The sequence below is a fragment of the Rhamphochromis sp. 'chilingali' genome, assembly GCF_963969265.1.
Source record: "Rhamphochromis sp. 'chilingali' genome assembly, chromosome: 17".
Classification (NCBI taxonomy): Eukaryota; Metazoa; Chordata; class Actinopteri; order Cichliformes; family Cichlidae; genus Rhamphochromis; species Rhamphochromis sp. 'chilingali'.
The window spans coordinates 4,458,373-4,482,925 of record NC_137944.1 but is presented as its reverse complement, the minus strand read 5'-3'; the positions used below and the strand labels follow the sequence as shown (position 1 = coordinate 4,482,925).

General features: G+C 41.0%; 1 protein-coding gene across 2 annotated transcripts in view; it reads left to right on the top strand.

The window, feature by feature from the left end:
* The window catches only part of adcy2b (adenylate cyclase 2b (brain)), a 74,864-nt gene that overhangs the window by 46,426 nt on the left and 3,885 nt on the right, over nt 1-24,553 (top strand). For both annotated transcript variants that reach the window (XM_080862472.1, XM_080862471.1), the window contains exons 10-20: nt 2,601-2,777; nt 2,853-2,896; nt 3,024-3,104; nt 4,265-4,334; nt 4,816-4,913; nt 5,556-5,640; nt 10,371-10,517; nt 16,157-16,276; nt 16,670-16,854; nt 20,826-20,910; nt 22,918-23,076. In XM_080862472.1, coding sequence (XP_080718598.1) covers nt 2,601-2,777; nt 2,853-2,896; nt 3,024-3,104; nt 4,265-4,334; nt 4,816-4,913; nt 5,556-5,640; nt 10,371-10,517; nt 16,157-16,276; nt 16,670-16,854; nt 20,826-20,910; nt 22,918-23,076 — 1,251 coding nt within the window. The remainder of the gene's footprint in view (nt 1-2,600; nt 2,778-2,852; nt 2,897-3,023; nt 3,105-4,264; nt 4,335-4,815; nt 4,914-5,555; nt 5,641-10,370; nt 10,518-16,156; nt 16,277-16,669; nt 16,855-20,825; nt 20,911-22,917; nt 23,077-24,553) is intronic.

Below are 24,553 nucleotides of genomic sequence, written 5' to 3'. Positions count from 1 at the left end.
CTGGAATCTCGACTGCTGCAGTTTCATTAATGGAGCAATGCACTCCGCCTGTCAGTATTTATACACGGTGCTCAAGAGGCTCCCGATGGCTCAAACAGAGAGTCATGCCGAGCAGCAGAGAGTAAAAGTCTCCACTTAAATTCCTGAAGCATTTCTCTTCATCATTAACTGGTCACACTTCAGTAACTCAGCTCTGAACTAATCTGAGCTGCCTGACCAAGACTAACTTCAAACTCGGTCAGGCTTTTTGCAGTCATTAGCTGCTGGAACGGCATTCAGATGTCTGATGACTTGGTCTGCAAACCTGAGAAAAAAACAAACTTGGAGAGTTTTTGTGCTTAAAATAAGAAATAAGAATTCAGTATAAAATGCTGGATTGTATTTTACATTACAAATACTCGTATGGGATTACAGCAGCCCTATTTTTTAATGTACAGGACACTGTTAGCAAGTTTGTTTGGCAAGCAAAAGGTCGATTGGTTCACTTCCTGCCAGAGATACAAATACCCTGAAGGGTGTTAGTGTGTAAAAACATCCAAGGCCCCCCACTGGGTGACCCCCCTAAATTCAGACTTCATGTTGTGCTCACTTCATGCAGAATTCTAACATTTCTTACACTTTAATTTGTTGCCCCCAAAGCTGCGTCTACACAGGGCCCAATTCACTCGTCATGCACGACTTTGAAGCTAGTTCACTGGTGAACTTTCCACGCTCATGTGGAAAACATTTTTAAACCTTTTGAGCTACTCATTTCTCAAACAGGAAGTGAGGAGCCCTGGTCCTTCCTCATGTTTTCCTACCAGCTGAGTTGCTGGTGAGGTCACTGTTATGATGATCTTTTCCATCATTCAGCCGTTTGAGTCTTTCATTCCACCTAAGTAGGGACGGCTCAACTTCACTGATGGAGCCACTAACTTTTAAATTACACCAGCGAACTCTAAAGCGCAATATCAGAACATCGATTTGTGAACCGAATCCCAGCAGAAACCAGCTCATGCAGCTCGTGAGCGGGACACACGCTGGCCCACCAAAGAAAGTTAATGTTTTGGAACGGCTGAGTCAAACCTGAAGGTTCGCACAGAGCTTGCGTGAGGAAATCCACCAATATTCCAGCTGAATGTAGAAATCAATACCTATTATCCATTAACTACTTCTACAAAAGTTTCTATAAGAAGTACAACACCATTCCTTTCAAAATAAACACTACCCACAGAGTGAGCTGCCTTGGTGGAGGATTGTGCTCTCCTGCCTCTCTCGTGCTTTTGTTTAGCCTGTGTCCAGTCTTTAGACTTGTATTCAGGGTTCAGAGTTTATGTTATATTCATGCAAAAAGCGTAAATGTTCACCAGCACCCTCTGTTCTCTCCAGTAGATTGGTACATTTTATGGGAGATTGGCACTCATCGTGTTGATTTCTTAGATTTTTTTATGAAAGTTTTTTTTCATTATTTTCTCCTAGTATCCTATTTATAAATGCAGAGTGACACTTGAGTAGAGAGACCTAAATTACTTTTGCTGAATGCAGCGCTACAGTAATTACAAAAACAGCAGTTTTAGACCTAACCCAAGCCTCTGGGTGTTTAAACTGTGGTACTTACCTTCTTACAAAATACAGTAGTGTTATGATCTTACACGAGTGTCTCTCAAGATGCCACTCTGTAGCCCTTATTATTTATTAGAGATGGCTTTTTGATTTCCTATCAGATATTGTGAAAAGGCTGCAGGTCTCTGTCATGTTCAAGGAGCCTTAAAATGGATCAAGGCCGAACGTGGAGCATCGATCACAAGAGGTGTCATCCCTGCCTTCGCTTTCATTGATTGTCACTGTCAGAGCTGTTTGGGTACACCCTCAGGAAATGAACACAGTCATCGTGGACCGTGTGTGTGTGTGTGTGTGTGTGTGTGTGTGTGTGTGTGTGTGTGCGGTGTGGTCGTCACAAGCATGTGTGCGCATGTTTAGTCCCTCGCAATACCTGTCTTTGTGAGTAATTAAAATATACCACCAGAGATGTGGCATTTGTCATCCTCCCAGATTGTCAGCGTTTCGGGCGGTGCTAAAGTGGTACGTTTTTTTGTCAGGGAAAAAGCACTCATCACAAAATTTGGATTTAAAAAAAACAGACAGAGAGAGATAGAGATGCATTATTCTTGACTGAAAGTGTTTAAGTAGCTCAAAAAGATTGACGGGCAGGTCGGAGACACCAAGAGCTGTCAAATGACCACTGTTCTCAAAGCAGCCGGTCCTTTTCACTTCACACCCACTCGGTTTGAGCACATTTTATGTGTCAAAGTCTGGATTACACAGGCACAACTGATGGATCACAGTCAGCTGTCCTTTCGCGTGCTAGCTTTTTACTATTATGGGGTTTGAATGTCCTCTTTTACCATTTTGAACACTACACCATTGCAGTGAGAGTACAACAATGAGGTTTTTACTCTGGACCTGATGCTAATATTGGATATTTGCAGTAAAATATCCACAGCAGCCTTGACTGTTGACATGCATAACCAATCAAAGTGACGAGGACTACCCTGCTGGCCCTGCTCTAGCGTCCACTCATTCTGAGGTCTGTTTTTCTCTGTTCCCGATGCTTTTCCCAGACCGACAGGCACAGCCCGCTGCTAGGCGTACGCTCTCGTCCCTCTCTGGACAGCGGGAAGATGAGAGCATCAGTCAGGATGACCCGATACCTGGAGTCCTGGGGAGCTGCCAAACCTTTCGCCAATCTCCACCATCGAGACAGCATGACCACAGACAACGGCAAAATCAACACCAGAGTGAGTGTTGCTCTTTCTCAGATGCGAACACAAAGGTTCAGATATGACTTACTCATGGTCCGATTCTTCTTTCAGGACGTTCCGATGGGCCAGTACCACTTCCAGATGAGACGAGAAAGGTTAGCAAGCGGCATATTTATGACACGTGATCGCTCCGCCCTCAGGACAGTTTATTCAAGCAGTTACACAGAACCACTTTTATCCTGCTTATGTATCAGTTCTTTCTGTCACTCACTTTAAACCCAGGTCCAAATCCCAGAGGAGGAGGTTTGAAGAAGAACTCAATGAACGGATGATTCGCACCATTGACGGCATTAACTCACAAAAGTAAGTAAGCGCTGTGTCCGCTGCATTATCTAGTTCTGCTTCACATTTCTGAAGTCAGTCTGCAGTCAAAGAACGTCATCGGATTCAGGGCCGAAGTGACAGATGCAGATGAAGGTCTGTTTTTTTTAGTCATGTTTTATGATTTAAATATGATGAAGCAGTCTTTAATGCACTGATGAATAATTTTAAGTAATATATGATGAAGGAAAAAGGAGACGATTACAGCACTAAGCAGATAAATCTAAAGTAAAGTAAGCATTTATAAGAAAAAGCACCTTTGGGATATTGTTTCAAGCAAGTAAAAAGACCCTCCCATGAGAGGTATAACAATAGAAATACTGTATAATACAGTGCAGTGAAAAAGTATTTTCCTTTTCCCAATTTCTTTGTTTTTGCTCAAAGATAACCTGAGTAAATACAAAAATTAATTTTTCTTCTTGAAGGGAAAACAAAGCTATCCAAATGTACTTTGCTCCGTGTGGAAAAAAATACCCTATGTGTATTCTCGAGAAGTGGAGTGGGTGTCCTCAGAGTGTCCTCAGAGAGTCATTCTCAAAAATGAACCCTGTCTTCAGCATGTTCTCCAGCGCTGTATACATGTGTGTGCAGTTGGTGAAAGTGGCTCTGGTGTATCACAGGGATAGAAAAGCTCTTTATAAATGGAGTTCTTTTCCCATAGTAGTACACAATTGTGTAGTTGTCACTACATTCACCGTACAGGTGAAAGATCCTCAGTTCAAGACTCAGAGGAGACACAAATCCGGCCTCAGGGGAGTCATGAGCTGGTGTACTCTTAGTGCTGGTCATACCTCGCCCAGGAGGGCTGAATCAGGAAGGACATCCAGCGTAAAACTGTGCCAAATCAAACATGCGGACCCATCCACTGTGCCCACCCCTTGGGAAATAAAGGAAGTGGGCTGCACCCCTAACTTCTGACCTCAGCAATATCAAAATGGATGAGTTGTAAAACCGAAGCTCACACACTCTTCAGCTGTTATGTGGTTGGGACGTGCATTATTGTTCTATACATAGCCGTTGGCACATTGTGACGTGTAATATTGTTTTTCCGCGCCAGCTGATTTTATCTCTCACTGAGGATACAGCGACCATTAGTCATCCGGGGAATGACTTCTGGACTTTGTCTCACTTGTTGTCTCCAGACAGTGGCTGAAGTCTGAAGACATCCAGAGGATCTCATTGTTCTTTCACAACAAAGCCCTGGAGAAAGAGGTAGGCGACCGCATACAAAACAACAGCCGGCATCGCTCGCTGGGAGAAACAAATCAATGCAACTGTGTGGGTATCGGTGGAAAAGAAGTTGTTATGCAGGCTATATAAGGCTTATAGAACACAGGGGTGTCCACTAAATATTCTATACTACACCTCTGACTTCAAATTTCCATGCTCGTCTCATCATTTGGAGATTACCACTATATTACACTAGTACACTATAGCTAGAGTGTCCTTTCCATTAAAACTGATTGTTGTTACTTCTTTTGTTTTACGCTACCTAAATTTAGAGTATCATTAGAAACCAGTATAAACTTGTAGGTGCTGAAAGTTGAACCCTGAATTCACAGCAATTACATGGTAAATGTTAAGCACTATCATTTTTTTCACACATGAACAATTCTAACTTGTTTGCAATGCATGTTTAGTGCTCGTTCTGACTCTGATTTCTGCACTCATGGTCTCGATCTTCTCTCTGCAGTACAGATCCACCACATTACCTGCCTTCAAGTACTACGTCACCTGCGCCTGCCTCATATTCTCCTGTATATTCATAGTGCAGGTCCTCGTCTTGCCCAAGTAAGTCTGTGCCAGTCTTACAGGGTTTACGCGAACTCCAGCTGTGACAGCAGGGCTGATGTGAAAAAGCCATTTGACGCCAGCTGTCTCATCAACGGGCACCGCGCTGAAATGAAAGAGGCAGGGGAGCAAGAGGCGGAATGTTAAAAAAGGCGATGGAGATGAAAGGGCAGCGTGTCTGCTAGTGATTATAGATCAGGTGAATCAAAGTGTGGCGTCTCTTTAATAGCGGGGAGAGAGAGATTCGCGGTCATGCTAATTTACTGCTTCTGGGAGCCAAAAGTGTAATTCAGCATCTGAGAGGCCATTGATTTTCTAATTCAGCCGTCTCACCCTCTTTACCTTTGCTCTGTTTGCTGCAGCATCGCGTCGCACATTTTAGACGTGACATCATCAGTTTTATGGCAGGCGTCCTTAAATCAGCCGTTACCGTGTTACTCCACAGGAAAACTGAAACATGAGCAAACCTGTTTTTGAGCCACACGATCCATGTTATTCTGCCTTAGTGTAAACGAACTGCAGGTCTGAGGCAGAGTACATTAAAAGTTCTGTGATATTTATTGGCCTGGATGGCACTTTAAAAGGCTGAGAGGTGCCAAGAGACTAAAGAGTAATGTGTGTGTGTCTGTGTGTGTGTTGCAGAACTGCTGTGCTCGGGATCTCCTTTGGGATGGCATTCCTGTTATTGGCTTTGATCCTGCTCCTTTGCTTCGCTGGTCACATTCTGGTAGGTTCAAATACACACAGAAAAGCATGTGCAGACTCAAAGAAACCCCAGTTTTAATAAACATATGCACAACATAACCCTAAGATGGCCTGTTTAATAAGTCTGTGCCCCAGTTTTGATGAGTTAACTTCTAGTATGTCATTAGTCTGTTACTTAGCACTAATTAGCCAGTATCGCTGTCTGTATATGGCGTCAATACAGCTTCGCGATGTGTCTTATTAACCTAGTTTGCTAGTGGTACCTGATAACGCTCCACCAGAATCATAGACTGTATGTAAATGATGAACACAGTGGTTTTACCATTGGTTTCTCAACCCTACAACTTGAAGCTACTATTTATATTTTTGTGGAGCCAGAAATACCCATTTTCAGATGACAGTTGGGTGGTGTGGTAGGTTATTAGCAAGCTGGGTTAAAATGCTTCATTCTTAAACTATGCATGCCTTCTAAAAAGTGCTCAATAACACTAATAAATACTAGACTTGTTTTTAGTGTACGGCAAACTTCTTGGACAGGCTGTACCTCAGAACATGTTCGGTTTAAAAGTTCAAATAGGGACCAATCAGACTGTGAACTTGTTCATTTCATAGCTGAAGTTGTGGTGAGAGTCTGTGGGTATGAGCTCACTTTTACAGTTAGCCCCAAGTGGCCATTTAAGGAATTGCAGCTTTTGGGATCTCAACATTGGCCAGAGGTTGATGTTTGGTGTAAAGCTCTAACTATGCTATATAAATTTACGAGCCAACTTTGATTAGGTACCCCAGTTCAGCTTCTCATTAACACAAATCCTGAATATGTCAATCAAATGGCAGCAACTCAGTGCGCTTAGGCTTGTAGACATGGTCAAGACGGACTGCTGAAAAATGATTTGCTTGTGCCAGAGGTCAGAGGAAGGAAATAGTAACTCAAATAACCACTCATTACAACCAAGATATGCAGAAGAGTATCTCTGAATACACAAGATATCAAACCTTGAAGCCCGTCTGGTCTGATGAGTCCTGATTTGTGCTGTGAGATTCAGATAGTAGGGTCAAATTTGTCATAAACAACATGATAGCTTGGATCCATCCTACCTTGTATCAGTGGTTCAGGCTGTTGGTAGTGTAGTGGTGTGGGGGATTTTCTTGGCACACTGAGCATTGACTGAGTATTGTTACTGACCAATGACTCCTCCCAGCAGAGTAACGCACCATGTCTCAAAGCTCATATCATCTCAAATTGGTTTCTTCAACATGGCAATAAGTGCATTGTACTCAAACGGTCTTTCGGTTTAACAGATTCCTTTGGGAATTAGTGGAACAGGACATTCTGCTCATGAATGTACAGCTGACAAATCTGCAGCAGCTGTGTGATGCTATCATGTCAATATGGGCTAAACTCTCAGAGGAATGTTTCCAGCAACTGATTGAATTAGTGCCACGAGGAATTAACCAGCCTGGTCCTACCCACACGTAACTATGTTTTATATATACAGTAAAACGACAATGTTTTTTGCACTTACTACCTCCTACATAAAATGTATCTCTATAAATAACAGTGTAATTAGATCCTTTATACTTGAGAGATGGTTGATTATGAGAAAAGATTAACAGATGTTCAGCAGAGGAACAGCTGCTATCATTACATGTGAGGAGTATACGAGCTAATCCACTCTTTTGTTCTCCTTCATAAATTAGCGCATGCATGAATTCCCTGCTACAGCTAGCTTTCCAACATAAGTATTGGTTTGGGTATTGTTTTCAGTCAGCCACAAGAAGTTGACACAGGATTTATGGACAATCAATAATGGTTTCTCCCTTAAGAACCCATTTCCTTGTCCTCCTTTCTCTAGAGAGTATTATCACACAATAGACGTGGGTCACTTCTAGTTAGTGGGGAGATATCAATAACTGTGGGTCTCTCCTGACCTAGATATTCAAAAAGGAAAAATAAGGAGAGCTTAAGTTTGATGAGTTTGCACTAACCATGATTTTAACAGTCAATATGTTCCCAGTTAAAGCTGCAGTGGTCACGCATGTGACTAATGAGAAACCTTGCATGCTCTGTGTGCTTTGGTTCCGTGCGCCCGGTTGGGTTTGTGTAAGTCATTATTAATGGGGCATATAATAGCTAAAGGACATGTTCCATTCATCTGTGAAAGAGTGCATTACACGGTTATTGTGATCAAACACATTTCTTGGAAAATGTCTTTTCAAGTCAGATGAGCTAAGCTCACCATTTCAGCCAGAGTAGGTGTTTTTTTTGTTTGTTTGTCACTGCTGTAGTGTCGCAAAATACAAGGACACAAAACAAAGCATGTGTGAACATACCGTCCGGAAGGGTGACAAATCAGAAACTAGCCGGCAAGCTAATATACACTTATATAACTTACTTTAGATCATATATCTGCCTGAGGTAAATTGCCAAATTTCTTTTATTTGTCAGCTTAAATGTATCATTTGATATATGCTGAAAGTGTCCCGAGGACACGGAACTATAGTAGTGTGGTTAAATTGAGCACAGAAAAAGCACAAAATAATGTTTCTCTGACAAAAGCTACAATTTGAAAAGACCTGAAAAGTTGGGGGGGTTTTTTTCTTAAGAGGAGACGATAATTGTGTTGGATTTATTCTAGTATAAGCATCACTGCTTTGTCAAACAGATGCCCCATTGTCAAAATCCCCCTCTCTCCTCCTGGTATTGAATCCTCCATCTGAACAGGCCTCAGAGAAATCAATGTTACTCTGTATGGCAGCCAGGGAGGACAATGTTCTTGAGTAGCTTTCTTTTTCCCCTGCCAGGCTTGTTGAGAAGTTCAAATTATTATGTTATTATCCACATCAGTCTTGATTTTTCTTGGGTCTATAGGGCAAAGAATAGACTTAATAGTATCCTACCTGGGTTAAATAATTCCATATCTAGCCACGCTGATTAAGGATCATTATTAATCCTCTTAACTATTTAATAAAACTGCTAGACCTCTCTCTTTTTGTAGCTTATCCTAATATTAATGCTAGTTTCTGCTTGTTCTAAAGAAATAAACCAACTGATTGGTTTTCTGCTCTTGTTACGAATCAGGTTTGGGGTTGCCATTTGAAAACGAAGCCTTAGTAGAGCTTTCGTTGCATGTAAAAGCAAGCCCAACGTAGCCAATGGCAGCATTATTCCCTGTGTATGTACATGGGGATGACAGTTGGTCATTAGTGGGCACTCCAGGCTCTGCTTGCATAACCCTCTAATGTACTGTGTGCCAGAGCAGAGTGGATAGAAGTCTTTCAAAGGCCTTTACTGCATCTAAACTTATTATTAGACATGCACTGATCAATAAGCCGGTGATTGGAACAGGCTGGTGTCCAGTCGGCCTCTAATTTACACACATCTGTTCCAAAACTGCCACAGTTTGAAATGCACCAACCTAGAAGGTGATAGTGTTAGAACAGCATGAATGAGTATGTGTGAAGGCAACACTGGCCTCAGTGAGGGATCTGGCAAAGGGAGCCTTTATCAGAGGAATCATAACACATCTCCAGATAAGGAGGTCTTTCTCTCTCCCCCATCCCCAACTGTTCGTGGTAGATGTGTGCGTCTGCCTGAGCCTGCTTGTGCCAGAGGTTTCTTATTGTTTAAAGGGAGTTTTTCTTTCCACTGTCGCCAAGTTCTTGCTCTTGTGTTTGTCTGATTGTTGGGATTTCTCTGTATTATTGTAATGTCTTTACCAGACAGTATTATGCACCTTGAGGTGACCGTTGTTGTGATATGGTGCTATACAGATAGAACTGAATTGACCAATAAGTTCTGACTATAAAATCAAATCCCATATGTTTGGATCTATTGCTGTTTATCATTTAGCTCAGGTCACTGGTAAAACTCATTATTAATACCATTTAGTTGTTTTTTGCATGCATTAAGATGTCTGTGAGTCTTGCCTCCTGTTTACTTGTCTCATAATATATTTACATTGCATATTACCGTATATTACAGTATTACTGCACTCTACTGCCGGGGTCCAACCCCTGGGCCTTGGACCAGTACCGGTCCGTGAGTCATTTGGTACCGGGCCGCGATAGTTGAGGCTTGGCCGTGAAATTTATGGTTTTCAGGGTTTCATCGTGATTTTTTATCGTTTTTATCGTTAACTCGGTTTCCAGTGTGTTATGAATAAATCTCTTTTTTTTGGGTACCGGTACTGGTTTTATTTTGTTATATTTTGTTATATTTATTCGTGACACCTTAAAGACCGGTCCTTGAAAATACTGTCGGACATAAACCGGTCCGTGGCGCAAAAAAGGTTGGGGACCACTGCTCTACTGTATATTACATTCTACCACATATGCAAATTTAATACACTGCTCAGCCTTCTAAGTAAAAGAGAGTCCAAAGATGGTCCTGCTGCCAGCATTACCTTCATATTAACAACAGATGGATGTGTAGCATGCAACTTTTCCAGTTCAGAGATCTTTCTGTTTTCTTTGAATTCCGCACACTAATTATTCCTATATCACAAGACACCACATGGGAATGAATGACCTTCTTGAACTTGTGCCATGTGCTTGCTGTAGCTATATCTTTATGCCTTAGGAATCATCTACCCTGGACTGTATATAAATAAAATAAATGTCATGTTTTAAATATACTGTTTTCCAGCTTACAGTATCATTTTTAATTAATCCCCAGAGGAAAGCAGTGTTTCTGTTTAGCACTCCCACTCCCTGTTTCCTCACCTTCATGTCATTCCCTCTGTTTCTTTGTAGCCACAGCAGGGAAGGAAGGGGTCCTTCTGCTCTCTTACATGGTTTCCGACTTCTTCTCGCATCATCGTCACCAATAACCCCTGGCTGCGATTGGTCCTCACCATGACGACCACTGCTCTCGTGCTGGTCATGGCTGTCTTTAACATGGTGAGAAGCCAGTTTTAAATGTTGTGAATGTGGTTTGACTGCTGGTTCTTGGAAGTGCTGCTGAAGCGTCAGATAACTGTGCCGTGCATTTTCTGATAAAAGCTGCAGTAGCACAGCGGATATTTATATGATTTGGTTTGAATAGACTGCACCAATACTGGCTTAAACTTTAACTTTTTTTTTTTTATAATGCTGTTTATTCTCACAATTGGTTACATTGATAAAGTGTACAAATCAGTGAGCAGCAAACGGAAGCAGACACATCCATCAGTGGGAAATGGATAGTGTATATATGTGTGTGTGTGTGTGTGTGTGTGTGTGTGTGTGTGTGTGTGTGTGTGTGTGTGTGTGTGTGTGTGTGTGTGTGTTTATGTGCAAGACTGACAAGAGATGCAAGGAGTCCACTGCTGCTACAATCTTCCTCCTCACCCTCCGGTCAGCGGTTCAGACGGAGCAGTGGACTCCCAGCTCTCGGTACACTGTACAAGGTGAAGATATAGGCCATAACCTGCTGTGTTCTGCAAAGCGGAGCTTGTTGTAGCGTTGTGACTTAACCGGGGACTGAGACGATGACAGCCATGAGACTTTACTTGCCCCAACTAATAAAAATCAGTATATACCTTTTATAAAATAGAATAAATAAAATAAAAAATATTTCTGTTCAATACATACAGTCTCGCTCTCTCTCTCTCTCTCTCTCTCTCTCAGCCATCCCAGAGCATGCAAGGCTTTTCATGACTTTCCATTTCTCCAGATCAAAAGAATGCATAGATAATTGCTAAGTTAAATTCAGCATCAACTTAACTGCCAACTGTGAGCGCTTCCGATCGCCTCCGTGTTCATTATTTGCTCTCGTATTTTTCTTTATGTACAATGTATATCAGTATTTTACACTTTGGCCATTTGGTGAATTTTGAATTTTCAAAAAATAGAAAAGAAAAAAAGGCATTTCATTAGAGGAAAATAACAATAATACATTTAAAAAAAGAAAAACATAGCTTATAACGATGATTAATGCCAAATGTTACATGAAATCGGTATTATGTACACAAAGTTTTTGTCATCTCGTTCACATTTCAGCATCCTTGTGACAAAAGAAGAAATCATCTCCGTTACTAAAATAGTTTCTTTAGGTTCCCCCGTGGAGCCAACAGACGAAGTGCAAGACAACATGCTGACCGTTAGCTAAGCCCCCCCCCCCCCCCCCCCCCCCCCCCCCAAGTTACTGCCTCAGCCCCTGTCAAGCATTTCTTTGTTTTTTAGGGCAGCAGCCACTTATTTATCACAGAAATGTGACGCAGCACAAACAAAAACAACAAAACAAAAACAGGCAAAGACGAAGCCCGGGAATCTCACAAGTCTCACCGGTGACTTCAACTCAGCCTCCTAGTAGATGTACCTAGTTTGAAACTCCTATGTCGCCTCGTTCTCAAGTTATCGGATTTACAAGATTTCCTGACCTTGAGGTCAGAGGTTAACATTTTTATGTTGTTTTTTGTGCACTGCAGACTATGTCAAGTTGAAATAAATCAGTGCTGCAGACAGAACAGGAGAAAAACAGTTGCCACGGGGTTGCAATCAAACCTTCTTAATAGTAACAATAATTTTAACCACTTGCTACAACTGACGTTTACCAGTGTGTGTTTTTATAAATGAAGCTTTTGGGGAACTTTATAACTACATTGAATTTTCTTCAGTAATCCAGATACAAGTCTTGTCTCAAAATCAAAGGTCAGAAAAATGTCCTTACACCTTAAAAGGCAAGTAGATCAATGGAAGTTTAAAACTTATAAGTGGGAGAAACAGGAATACTTCTCTAAGAGCAATCAGAGGTTTTGAAATGAGGTTAATGCCCTTCCTGTGGAAAGGTGTTTTAAGGAAACTGGTGAACCTGATCATGTGGTCGACATAATGGATTCTATGAATACCCAGATTGTTTCGAAGAGGGAAATGGTGCCCACAGAGCATAAACTGAACCTTAATGGTCATTCCTGAAAGACAATCGTGCGTAACATAAACATAAGCCAACCCAAAGTCATCCCCCACCAAGGTCTTCAAGGTCAACTTAATGATTTAGTGGTTGAAAATTGAACAATTGATCAACATATCTAAAGTATCTTACAATATGGTATCTTAAATATCATGTCACATTTGATCACTAACCTCTTCTTCAAGGTCAATAGATTGATCCGAAGGTCAGAGTGATAATAATACGACACAGAGCTATTTAAAACTATGTTTCTTACTGCCATTGTTTGTATTGACAACATATGGGCATATAGGGAATGTGAATATGTGGGGATTCTAAATATCACATCACTTTGAACCTTTGACCTCGTCTTCAAGGTCAAATAAGGCCAAACTTTGATAAAATGCCTTTAATTTTTAAAACTGTGATTAAAACTCTTCTGCCTTTGTTTGTGTTGGCAACATTTAGGATACGATACTCATTATGGGAATTATTCCATTAAAGTAATGCATTAAAGTCTGCATCCAAATATCATGTCACGTTTGACCTCTGACCTCACTTTTACATGTCACACCAGCCATTCTTTCAAGTTGACCCAAAAATGTGTTTTTACTGCACTACAAATGTCTTAAATTATGTTTAGAAGGGACAACGAAAACAAAATGAGTATGCACAAAAGGCAGCACTATACTGCCCAGAGCATGGCAGAGGTTGGCACTCTCTGAGGTTTCCTTCCAAGGAATAAGACTTTACTGTAAATCTTTGACATTTTTCTTTGAACACTGGATGCTTTTTCACTCCCTTTCAGTCCAGTCCTTGTATGTCCTGGTGTTTTCTTATTGTTAAGTCTCCGTCTGTGTTAGGTGTTCTCATGTTTGGTCATTTCCTGTGTTATTTTGGTACTCTCTGTCTCATGTGGCTGTTCAGTTTTCTTTCCCCGAGTCTTGTTTCCCCCGTTTGTCTGCACCTGTGTGTTCCCTACAGCTGCCTCTAGTTCCCATTATTCCCTACTGTGTGTGCATATGAGCCCAATCAGGCCTTTCTCTTTTATCAGTAAATCTCTTTACCCCTCGCAGGGTGTGTCCAGTCTGCCTTAGATCCTGTTATTTACACTTGTAATATTTTCAGTCACTTTTAGTTTGGTTTTCCCTTCTTAAGCATTTTCAGTTAGTTCTGTTCCTGCTCTCCTTTCTTCCCCTAAATTTGTTACCCTTTATTTTTAGACTGTTTCAGCTGCCATTCAATAAAGGTATGCTTTAATTTCCATCTCACCTGCCTATGCTAAGTCTGCATTCAGGGTCCTGATCCACAACTCATGTCAATAAGCTTGTTAGACTTGTCTAAACTATAACCTGTATTTCAATAACAGAGAGATCACTTGAAAGAATTTGACATGATGTATTGAGATAGAAATTAATGTATTTAGTAATTAGACTCCAACCCAACATGTTAGAACAGAATCCCAACGGTGATAGGATTTAGGACAGGACCTCCCAGAGTCTAGACACTAGTGGTGGTGAAGAAAGTCTCAGAGAAAGAAAGTCTGAACACAAAGTGGAGGCTGATAGGCTCAAAGTAGGCAGGCGAGAAGATGATTGGAATAGAGTAATGATGTCATTATTTAGATTGACAGCGTGGGAACGCGGTACATAATGTCAACAGAAAAGCAGCCGAAGACCAATGAAAGCAGGCAGATGACTGATCACAGATCTTCCTTATTGAACTTACCCATGAGCTTCATTTCCATGTATGTTTGCACATGTCTCAATAAAGTTTCCTAGCAAAACATTAAGAAACTGGGGTTTCACAAGACTTTTTCACATCACTGTACACAAACATTAAAATGTGAGTACACAAATATATATATACACGTGAGCCTTTCACACTGTTACGATGGCCCAAAACAACCCACACAGGAGTAATGCACAAAGAAATAAAAATAACATAAAACAAGTCTGTGAAGAATAGCTTTTTCTCCCCCAAATTACACCTGAAACCTTCAACTCCTGGCAGCTAAATGTCATGTAGCTGCAGGCAATGTGAGTAATTAGAGAGCAAGAATACAGTTCCCGTGGCACACACAAAAAACTTGCTGTTTTATATCACTGGTGCACACTTTCTGCAAAAAAACAGGGACCGTCATTAAAATCTGGGTTTGTACTGTTCCACACAAAACTGGACTATTTCAGGAATTTCCCTTTAGTTAGTGCATTCAGCCTGTGTCAGTCAGCTGCTGTTCCTTTGAAAATTGTAGAAGAAATACACAAGATCAAAAATACACATTCATTATTTACTGTTTCTATTCTATTTTTACCCACTTGATTACACCACAGCAGCTGTGGAGGTCAATTGTACCACTGCTGAGGTTTTTCTCCCAAAAGCGATGGTTGTATTTTTTTAGCGTTGTGGTTTTCCATACAATATGTTGTCCAGGTCAAGCATGAGAGTCCCTGCTTATGGTGATTAAATGGGGGATTTCTTTCAAATGTTAAATAGACACGCTGTCAGTGTGAACAGCATCATTTGGCATGCAGCAGGAAACAGGCGTGAAATGTGTCACAGAATATGCGCATTACACATGTATGTTATACAATAACGATAAAGGTGAAATCTTTAAAGAATTTTACTGCCAAAGTGTAAAAGAATATTTCAAAAGCTTGAAATGTTTCTCTTAGAATGACTTCTGTTCAATGATGGAAACAGGAAATTCACTCCCAAGGCTACAATGTTTCACCGAATTAGAGATTAACTCTTGGAACTGATCCAGATTCACGCCTATAACGAAGAATGGAGATGTTTCAGAATGTGATGCTCATACATCAGATATGTTCACATATACTTATGAAACTGGAGGCTTTGCCTTTATTTTCTAAAGGAACTTTCATAAACTAATAGTCTTATTTTTGTGCATCTCTGGACTCAATTCGTGCATGATGTTGAGGTATGCAGGTGTCATACCATAGCAAAGTATTACACAGATCTTTGGTTAAAAATGTAGCTTACTTCAAGTTACAGTAATCTAATCCATTTATAATCATAATCAGGTTTGTGGGCTTGGTTCTATTTCTCATCATAAGAGAGTTTCTTTAAAAATGAATAGCTTCAAATAGCAATCAAAGTTGTTATCAGTATCTTTTTTTGGAATCACCTTTTTCGTGGTAAAATGCTATTTTATTCCTGTCAAAATGTGTGTAACCTTTGGCATTGCCATATTCATAGATTCAGCTAAAGTAATGGGAACAAATTATGTGTTTTTGTGACAGGCTGCTAAAAACATAGTGCCTAAAGATACAAATTAAATTGGTTCTTTGCTCAGTTGTCAGTTATGTGTAGAGAAAATAGAGCTTCATTTCTTGAGTTTGGCACGTTTTTATGCTTGAGTGATTCACTGGTCAGTGTTAAGTGCTCAAACACATCCCTCTGAAAATGGTCTGGCACCGGACTGGAGTGAAAAAGCAGCCAGTGACCAAAGAAAACCTTGGAAAGAGCTTTAGAAAGGCTAGAGACCCATGTGATGTGACTGACAGAAACTAATTTAGAAAAAAACTGATGTATTTGTTGATTGATATTTTTATATGGATTTGTATTGACAATGACATTGACGAAATGTCAACGCCTGACATGTTTTATTTTCTGTGTATTCTGCTTGGATCTCTTTTGGTTTTGTTAGTTTTTTGTGGAGGATCCTGGAGGACCTGTGGATGACATCCTGCCAACTGTGAATCTAACCAATAACAGCCAGCTGGACTACATGGTGGACAACACAGGCAAAAACAAGTTTTACCTGCCAGTAAGTACAGCAGTGAGAGGTCAGCAACATGACCTGCAGAGAAAGTACTGCGGCCATCTAAAATGACATCTAAACAAGCAAAATGAGACATCTGTGTCTCTGTGTTGTGTTGTGTTGTGTTGTGTTGTGTTGTGTTGTGTTGTGTTGTGTTCGTGTCCAGCTCTGTATCTTTTCTTGGACTCTAGTAGAACAGGTGAGCCTTGGTGCAGCCCCTCAGTTCATTGTCTATCAGAAACGAGCTGTTTTAGCTGTGCTCCCTTTAAGGCAGCATTTGGGCCTCACAAAACTAAAAGTATCCCACATTTTTATCAAAGTATGCAATATAACTTATCAGTCACACAGCACATGCCATATTGGGTCATCTGTTGTTGATGTTCCTTTACTCTCTTTCAGTACTTTATCTACTGCTGTATACTGGGCTTGGTGTCATGCTCCGTGTTCTTGAGGATCAACTACGAGCTGAAGATGGTGGTGATGCTGGTCGCCGTGGTAATCTACAACATCATCATCCTGCAGACACATGCAACTCTACTGGATGGATTTAACAAAGCCTTATACCGCACAGATAAACCAGACAGGTACCTGCATGCACTCGTTCTCCCTTCTTCCTCCACACATCCTTTCTGCTTCATTATTTAGGAAATGATGAAATCATTTTTAGGCCAACTTTAGGTTAATATTATCTGTTTGAAACCCTCCATCACGCTGACCCTGCAGCCTGCTCACATCAGTAGAAAAGAGCTTATTAAAATGACTAATGAGACCGGACCACGGGGGAAGACTGATGCTGAGGCAGCGATATCCCATGTGACTGTCGATCAAGTGTAACCCCTGGAGATGGGGATGATGAATGGCAGCAGTTTGTGTTGATGGAGCTCAATTCACTTTTGACTGACAGCTAGAGTCTCACTGCTGACAAAATCCCATTATGCAAAAAGTTTCCAGGGCACCTAGAGAGACTGCGGAAAGAAAAAGTTTTTTTCTCAAGCTCATATTTCTCCTTTTGTTTGGCTTCTTCACCTCAGCTGTTATTAGCATGAAGACAATACTGCTTTTGCCAGAGCACGGAGGCAAGTAAATAAGAATAGCAATGAAGTGGAAAAACAAAAAAGAAACAGACCAGGGCTGACAAATAGTAATTTCCACTTTAGTATCTTGAAGGAGAACTTTAGTTGTACTGTCTGTGTTATAACAGGCACAGGATTACATATCCACAGGCTGTTGAGCTAGAAGCTACAGCTACTAATCATTGAAGTAAGTTGATAAATTTATAGTTCATGTATTAAAAATATAGAGGAGTGGGTGCAGGCTTTCTGCCGTTTTTAAATACAGTGGCCAGGAAGGATATCTCCCTTCTGACCAAATAGATTTTAATTATATGACTACACATCAGCCACATACAAAGTACGTTAGGAGAAGAGAGGGGAGGAGAAGGGAAGTTTTAGGCCTGGGCATGCTGTGGAGGCACATTTCAATTCATGCCTGCCCTTTTAAACTGCAGACATGAAATATTATACCTGTATTTTATCATCGGAGAAAGGGTCCCCTTTACCAAAAAAAGAAAGAGACAAGCAGTATTGATAAAATGTCATCTTGTTCCTAACCTCAAGCCTGACCTCCTGAACCAAAGTCAAGGCTCTAACACATGAGCATTTGCATAAACATGCTCATTTATTCCTCAAGTTGTCACAGTTACCTATTGTCAACAGATTAGACATCCAACAGCAGCTAACAAAAGCAAAAACAGCAGAAGTTATGAATAGAAAAGATCGGGGTATCCTCAACAACTCAGTCAAAAGTGAGCTTCGCTGACTCATCAACTCGTTCGTTTCAGAGTCCCTTCACAAAGTTTTACAGCTTCCTCCAGAATATAAAAAGTGGATGTTTCTCACCCAACACTGACAGCTGAGGTAAACAGCTGACTCAATAGGGAAAAACTTAGAGGTCAAGAGTCACTTTGCTGTCTGAGTACACTTCCTACAGATGAACCACAGCCAGGGGTCCAAATATAAAACACTGCATAATGTTTAATTGACCTCATCTGTTTTCTGGACCCCATAGCCATGACTGCTATGGGTTTCAGTCTAACCTTAATGTTTTTTCTCTCTTTTGGCTAACTAAAATGTGTTTGTCCTTTATCATCTACCATTACTAGGATTATGAACTTAAATTAGGAGGGGCAGTAAAACCAGAATTAGGCTGACCACAATCTACTGGTGAAAATTTACACAAGGTTCAAATGGGATAATAAGGGAAGTTTTCAAAAAATGAATAGATACAAAAGAGAAGAATCTAGCAGTGCTTGTTCATAGTTATGCCAATTTATAAAAACTGTGGACACTGATTTTTTGGGGGCTAATTGTTTCCCAAATTCTTTTCTGTTTCTTCAAAACTAGAGTCTTAAAAAAATAAAACTCAATCGAATTACTGTTTCTTAACCAAAACAAAAAGCTTATCAACTCAAGTAATATCAAGTATTCTAGAGACAAAGGTAAGACCATCTTACTGACAGCTGAAGCTTAGCCCAAACTGAGTGATGCAGGACAATTATCTTAAGACAAGCAGCAAAAAGAAAAGAATCACAGTGCTGCGATGGCCCAATCAGTCCAGACCTCAACCTGACTGAAGTAGTAAATAGTAAGATCTTAAAAGAGCTGTGCATAAACGAATGCCTGCAGATTTTAATGAAATGAAGCAACACTGTAAAGAAGAGTGGACTAAAATCCCTCCACATCGATGTGAGAGAAGCCGTACAGCAAACAGTTACAAAGAAAAGGCCAAACCTAGCAGTCAGTCAGTCCTCTCTCAGACATACAGTCCTTGACAGCATCTGAATGTGTCAGCTTCGTGACTTAAGCACCCTGTGCACTTTTCTGTGAAAGATCTGCAAATGTCTGATCAGCTTTTATTATTTCCAGTAAGATTTGCACATTCATCTAACAACTAGGCAGCTGCAGCAGCACCTTAGCACCCAGCGACACACAAACACACTCACTTTGCCACTTTACTTAGTGACAATAGCAGAGAAAACTACACGCTGAAAAGTGTGGTTACACGTAACTAGAGCTGATGCTGAGAATACTCATTTCCACAAGTGCGACAAGTGTTTTCTCTCTGTCTCTGCTGTTGGTACGTTTAACATACAGATGCATGTTGTATCATAGACACAGATGAAGCAATGTCACAAACCCTGTGTCTAGGCCAATATTGCCAAAGGTATTCACTCACCACCTATCTAAATCACTTCTATGGCCACAATTATATAAAAGCAAGGGAAAAAATGCTCCTGCAAACATTTGTGAAAGAATGTGTTGCCGGTGTGGTACATTGATAGGATGCCACCTAAGCAGTCGTGAAATTTCTGCACTACTAAGTATTCCACAGTCAACTGTTAGTGGGATTATAACAAAGTGGAAGTGAGTGGGAACAACAGTAACTCAGCTATGAAGTGATATGCCACGTAAAATCAGATTCGGGTCAATAGATGCTGAGGTGCATAGTCCAGAGAAGTCCCCAACTTTCTGCAGAGCCAATTGCTACAGACCTCCAAATGGGCTTCAGATTTGATCAAGAACAGTGCATAGAGAGTTTCAAGGAATAGGCTTCCATGGCCGAGCAGCTGCATCCAAGCCTTACACCTCCAAGTGCAATGCAAAGTGTCAGATGCAGTGGTGTAAAGCACACTGCCACGGGGCTCTAGAGCAGTAAAGACATGTTCTCCAGATTGACGAATCGCACTTCTTCATCTGGATATCCAGTGGGTTTGGCGGTTGCCAGGAAAACGGCATAAAGCGTAAAGTTTGCTGGAAAAGGGATTATGGTGGGGGTTCGTTTTTCAGGAGTTGGACTGGGACCCTTAGTTTTATGAAAGAAACTCTTGAAACGGTTTGGAGCTGGCCGCTTCCTGTTACAACACAACAGGGATGAGCGAGTTTGTTGACCGGCCTGCACAGAGCCCTGACCTCAACCTGACAGAACATCTTTGGGTAGAATTAGAGCAGAGTCTTTGAGCCAGGACCAAGGTCCAATATCAGCGTCCGACCTCACAAATGCACTTCAGGAAGTGGTCAAAAAATCCCATAGACACACTCCTAAAACCTTTAGGAAAGCATTCCGAAAAGAGTGGAAGCCATTATAGCTACAAGGGTGGGCTGACATCATCTTAAACTATGAATGAAGAATGGGATGTCATTCAAGTTCATATGAAGGCAGATAACTTAATACATTTGGCAATATACTGTTTATGTATATATGTTAAAACTTATTTATTTATGGCCTTAGTTTAAAAGGGGCTCAGTGATTTCTAAAATAACAGTCGGTATCCATACTTTTACCAAATGTTACTGAAGCAGGAGGAAAAATTGCATTTTATGGGCTTTCATGTGGATTCATGCACAAACCTGGTTTACCAGTAGCTGTTTCCAGCAGTAGGATGGAGTGTATGTGTGATGGAATAATGTAAACCACAGTTTGTGTGTGAGAGCATTAAGCTTTTGAATTTTCAGAATAAAATGCTGAATGTTGTTATAGCATTTTCCTCTCCTTACAGACCGGGAGTCCTGAAGGATCTAAAGACCATGGGTTCTGTATCTCTGTTCATCTTCTTCATTACGCTACTGGTCTTAGCCAGGCAGGTGAGCAGCTTCCTCAAAGTGGTCTCGTGTAATTTTTTCCCTTTGAACGCTACGATTCTTTTCAGGTCATTCAGCACAATCGCAGAATCAGCGACTGACTCAGTGGAGCAGAGATGTTTTTGGGAAATTTAGCCCCGGTCGTTCTGGAACGACTTTTATGACTTTGTAGAAATTATTCTGGAACAGATGAAAGACAGTTAAACAGTGTTGGAGGACTTGGCTCATTATAAAGAAAGATCAAAATATCTTTGGAGCATTAGATCTGCCAGTTTGGCCCACTGCCTCCATCTCCTCTGTGCCCACCATCCTCACTTCATAAGACCCAAACTCATCTGACACACATTGGGTGTTTGTGTTTTATCTTCTTTTTTTTTTTGTGAGGTATACCATCCATCATCTCTGACCTCAAAGCTGATGTTCGGGACAGAAGGACAGCCACAAGAGCTTTAGTACCCAAACTGGGGCTCCTCTGAGAGGCACAGTTGGTCCAAACTAGCTCCCTGTGTTGTTCTCATTCTGGGTCACTCTCAGCAGAAAAGAGGGGGGACTTTGTTATGGAAACACAACTTTGCTGAGTGAAACTCTTTGTCACGTACAGATCATGAGGTAATTGGGTTTTTTTTTTTAACAATGCTTTTGGGTTATTGAGAAATATCATTTCTAAAACAGGTCAAAAGGTCTTTCGAGTGGTATTGCCCACATTTTCCACTGGAGTTGGCTGTATATGCTTTAGGCTGCTATTAAGAAATTTGCCTTACAAATTCTTCATCTTTAGCTCTAATGAGGCTTTTCCCAGGCATTTAGTCAAAGAGAGGGGAAAGCAGGTTACTGTAAACAAGGCATCTGTAATTCATCCCTGAAGAACAGCTGCGCAATGGAGCAAAACTCATTTACAGGCTTTTTAGCTGGTTTCTAAACAGCATCTGATATGAGCTCTACTTCTTTCGGCCTACTTTTTCAGCCTAAAAGAGGTACTGGAATTTATTGTGCCACAAAACTGCACATACTCATACTGTGCATAGGCGCATATATACATGCGCACGAACAAGTGGTGTCACAGTTCTTCTCTTTTTCCTTTTTTCACACGGCTCTTCTCACTCGCCGTGACAAGTGGTTCAGACTTGCTGTCCTCAGAGGGCAAGAAGCTCCTCTGTATTTGCATTTCAGCCTCAGGCTATCAACACTATAGCGCAAGATCTCAGCGCTGTTAGTCTTCTAAATAGGCATCATACTTTAATCTCAGGGGAAACGTATTTAGTGCACACATACATCATCCAGACTACGAACCACACACGAAGTACATCTCGAAGGACACTAAAAATGCTCCCACGCACACGCAAACACACACCGTAGGGGCCAGCCCACAAGAAGCCTGCAGCGTTCACATACATGAGAGCATAATGATGGTGCGTTCAGGGGATGCTGCCTGATGCACACACACACACTCCTGGGATGTTTTGACCTCCCTATATGAATCTTCCTGACATATTTAGACGGTTCAAAACTACCTCAAGCTTGAAAAAGCAAAGAGCAGAAAAAACAAAAAAAAGCAGTGGCTATCTTTTATGCAAAACAGCCCTGTCTGTTCTCGATTTCCTTGAGCCATCATAGCGGAGCTTCACGCATTGTTTCATTGTTGTATTATTGGAGCTTTAATTTTCTATGAATACCAAGCATGCCCTTTAGTTTCAGTCGGTGAGGTTGCTCGAGATAGCCTATGAAGTTTCCGTTCAGTGGCGATGATTAGAATGGGATACGGGCAGCCGGTCGCTGAGAAATGCTCCCATATCGTGGACGAATATATGGAAGATGTTTTTACAGCATCCTGTCTGTGATTAGATTTGTGTTATAAAAAATGAATATTTGCAATTAACTCTAATTTAAAATTCGCTTTCTTCTCTGTGTATTAGTTGTTTTTTCCCCCTGTTTTTGGTTCAAGTTTCTACTGAGAGAGTGCTGGGTGTGAATGACGCTGGTGTCTCTTTACTCTGTGTCCTCCTGTAACAGAATGAATATTACTGTAGGTTAGACTTCCTGTGGAGGGATAAGTTCAAGAGGGAGTGTGAGGAGATCGAAACCATGGAGAACCTCAACCGGGTTCTGCTGGAGAACGTCCTACCAGCTCACGTGGCTGAACACTTCCTGGGGAGAAACTGGAAAAATGAGGTAGAGTGCTGTATTGTTATGCATTCCTGTTCAAGTGTACCCATTTTTAGCACTAGTACTATAGAAGGTAAAGCCTTCCGCAGTTTTTTAGCAGATTTATGGACATTTAATTACAATAACCAGCAGTGAACCTAAAATTAGGATACACATTACTGTGTGCTGAGACTCGAATGAGTTATGACTCAATAAATGAGAATGAGATTTAATGCACCCATCTTTTCACCTCGAGTAACATCCCTGCGTCATTTGTTCTTTTCCCGACCCTTTTTTCAGGAGGTGAAAGGCTTTAATCAAAAAAAAAGAAAAGAAAAGAGTAAAGAATAGCACATTGTGAGTGTTATGTTCTGAAATCAGCAGTTTCCCCAGGAAATTACTGAATTGGGCCAAAAAACACTGGCTTCCCAGAAATATTAAGTACTGAAATGAGATTTAGTACTTAGAAAAGAACCTGTTTCCCGCTGTTTTAAATCTTCTTGCTTAAGCTAATATAGTTGTTTTTATTTCAAATATACCATGCAGAAAAATACAAAATATCAAACTAATTGTGTAAAGAGGTAGTTCAGGTAGCTCAGCCGTTATCCCAGAAGATACGTTGATCCTGATGTCCGCCCCATCACCATAGATACAGCTGATACCCTTCTAAAGACCCAATGAGCAAATTTCACATAGGCCCCCATCTCACAGGCCTAGAGACCAGTCAGAGACTGTTTGGGAAACACTTGTTGCTAGGGAAAACTAAGTATGGCCCAGTCGGTTGGTGGGTAGTTGTGGAAGGTTTCTGGCTGTCGCTATGTGAAACTGGCCACGGCTAATATATGGAAATGGGAACTGTTCACCTAAACCTTGCAGCAGTAAGATGCAACTTTTACTCTGAAGGTGAACATTCCTTGTTCCCATTTTGCATTCCACTTTTTTAAGTTTCAGTAGTTTTTTTGCAAACAAGTTGGCATCTTCCATACAAGCTAGAGGTGATGATGGCAATCTGCTGGCAACAGAAGTCATCGCAAGGAGGTTTTCAGTGCAGCACCACATTGTGACCGATATCAACCTGTGACAGCCAGCAACCACTTGCCAACTGGTCAGGAAGGTTATATTTTCTCCCAGCAACCAGTGGTTGGTCTCTAATCCTCTGTGAATGAGGTCTACGCTTTCATAGTCCTCCCACCAATGCTGTGCACCTGCAAGCCACTTTGCAACCCACCTCCACCTGATTACCCACCTCCACCTGGGACAAACATAAAGCAGAGATGTGTTTCTGTTAGAGGAGATAACTTGTGGAATAGTTATGACAGTGATTTAAAAAGGTGGAGTTCATTTTCCTTGTTTAAAAACAAGTTTAAAAATAAAGTATTAGAAAAATATATAAATCAAGAATGAAAAGAGCAAAAATAATAATACTGGAACTCTTGGTTGTTTTGCTTTGATGTAGTTACTTATCTAAGGTGGAAAGTTTTTATTTGTTTGTTTGTTTGTTTGT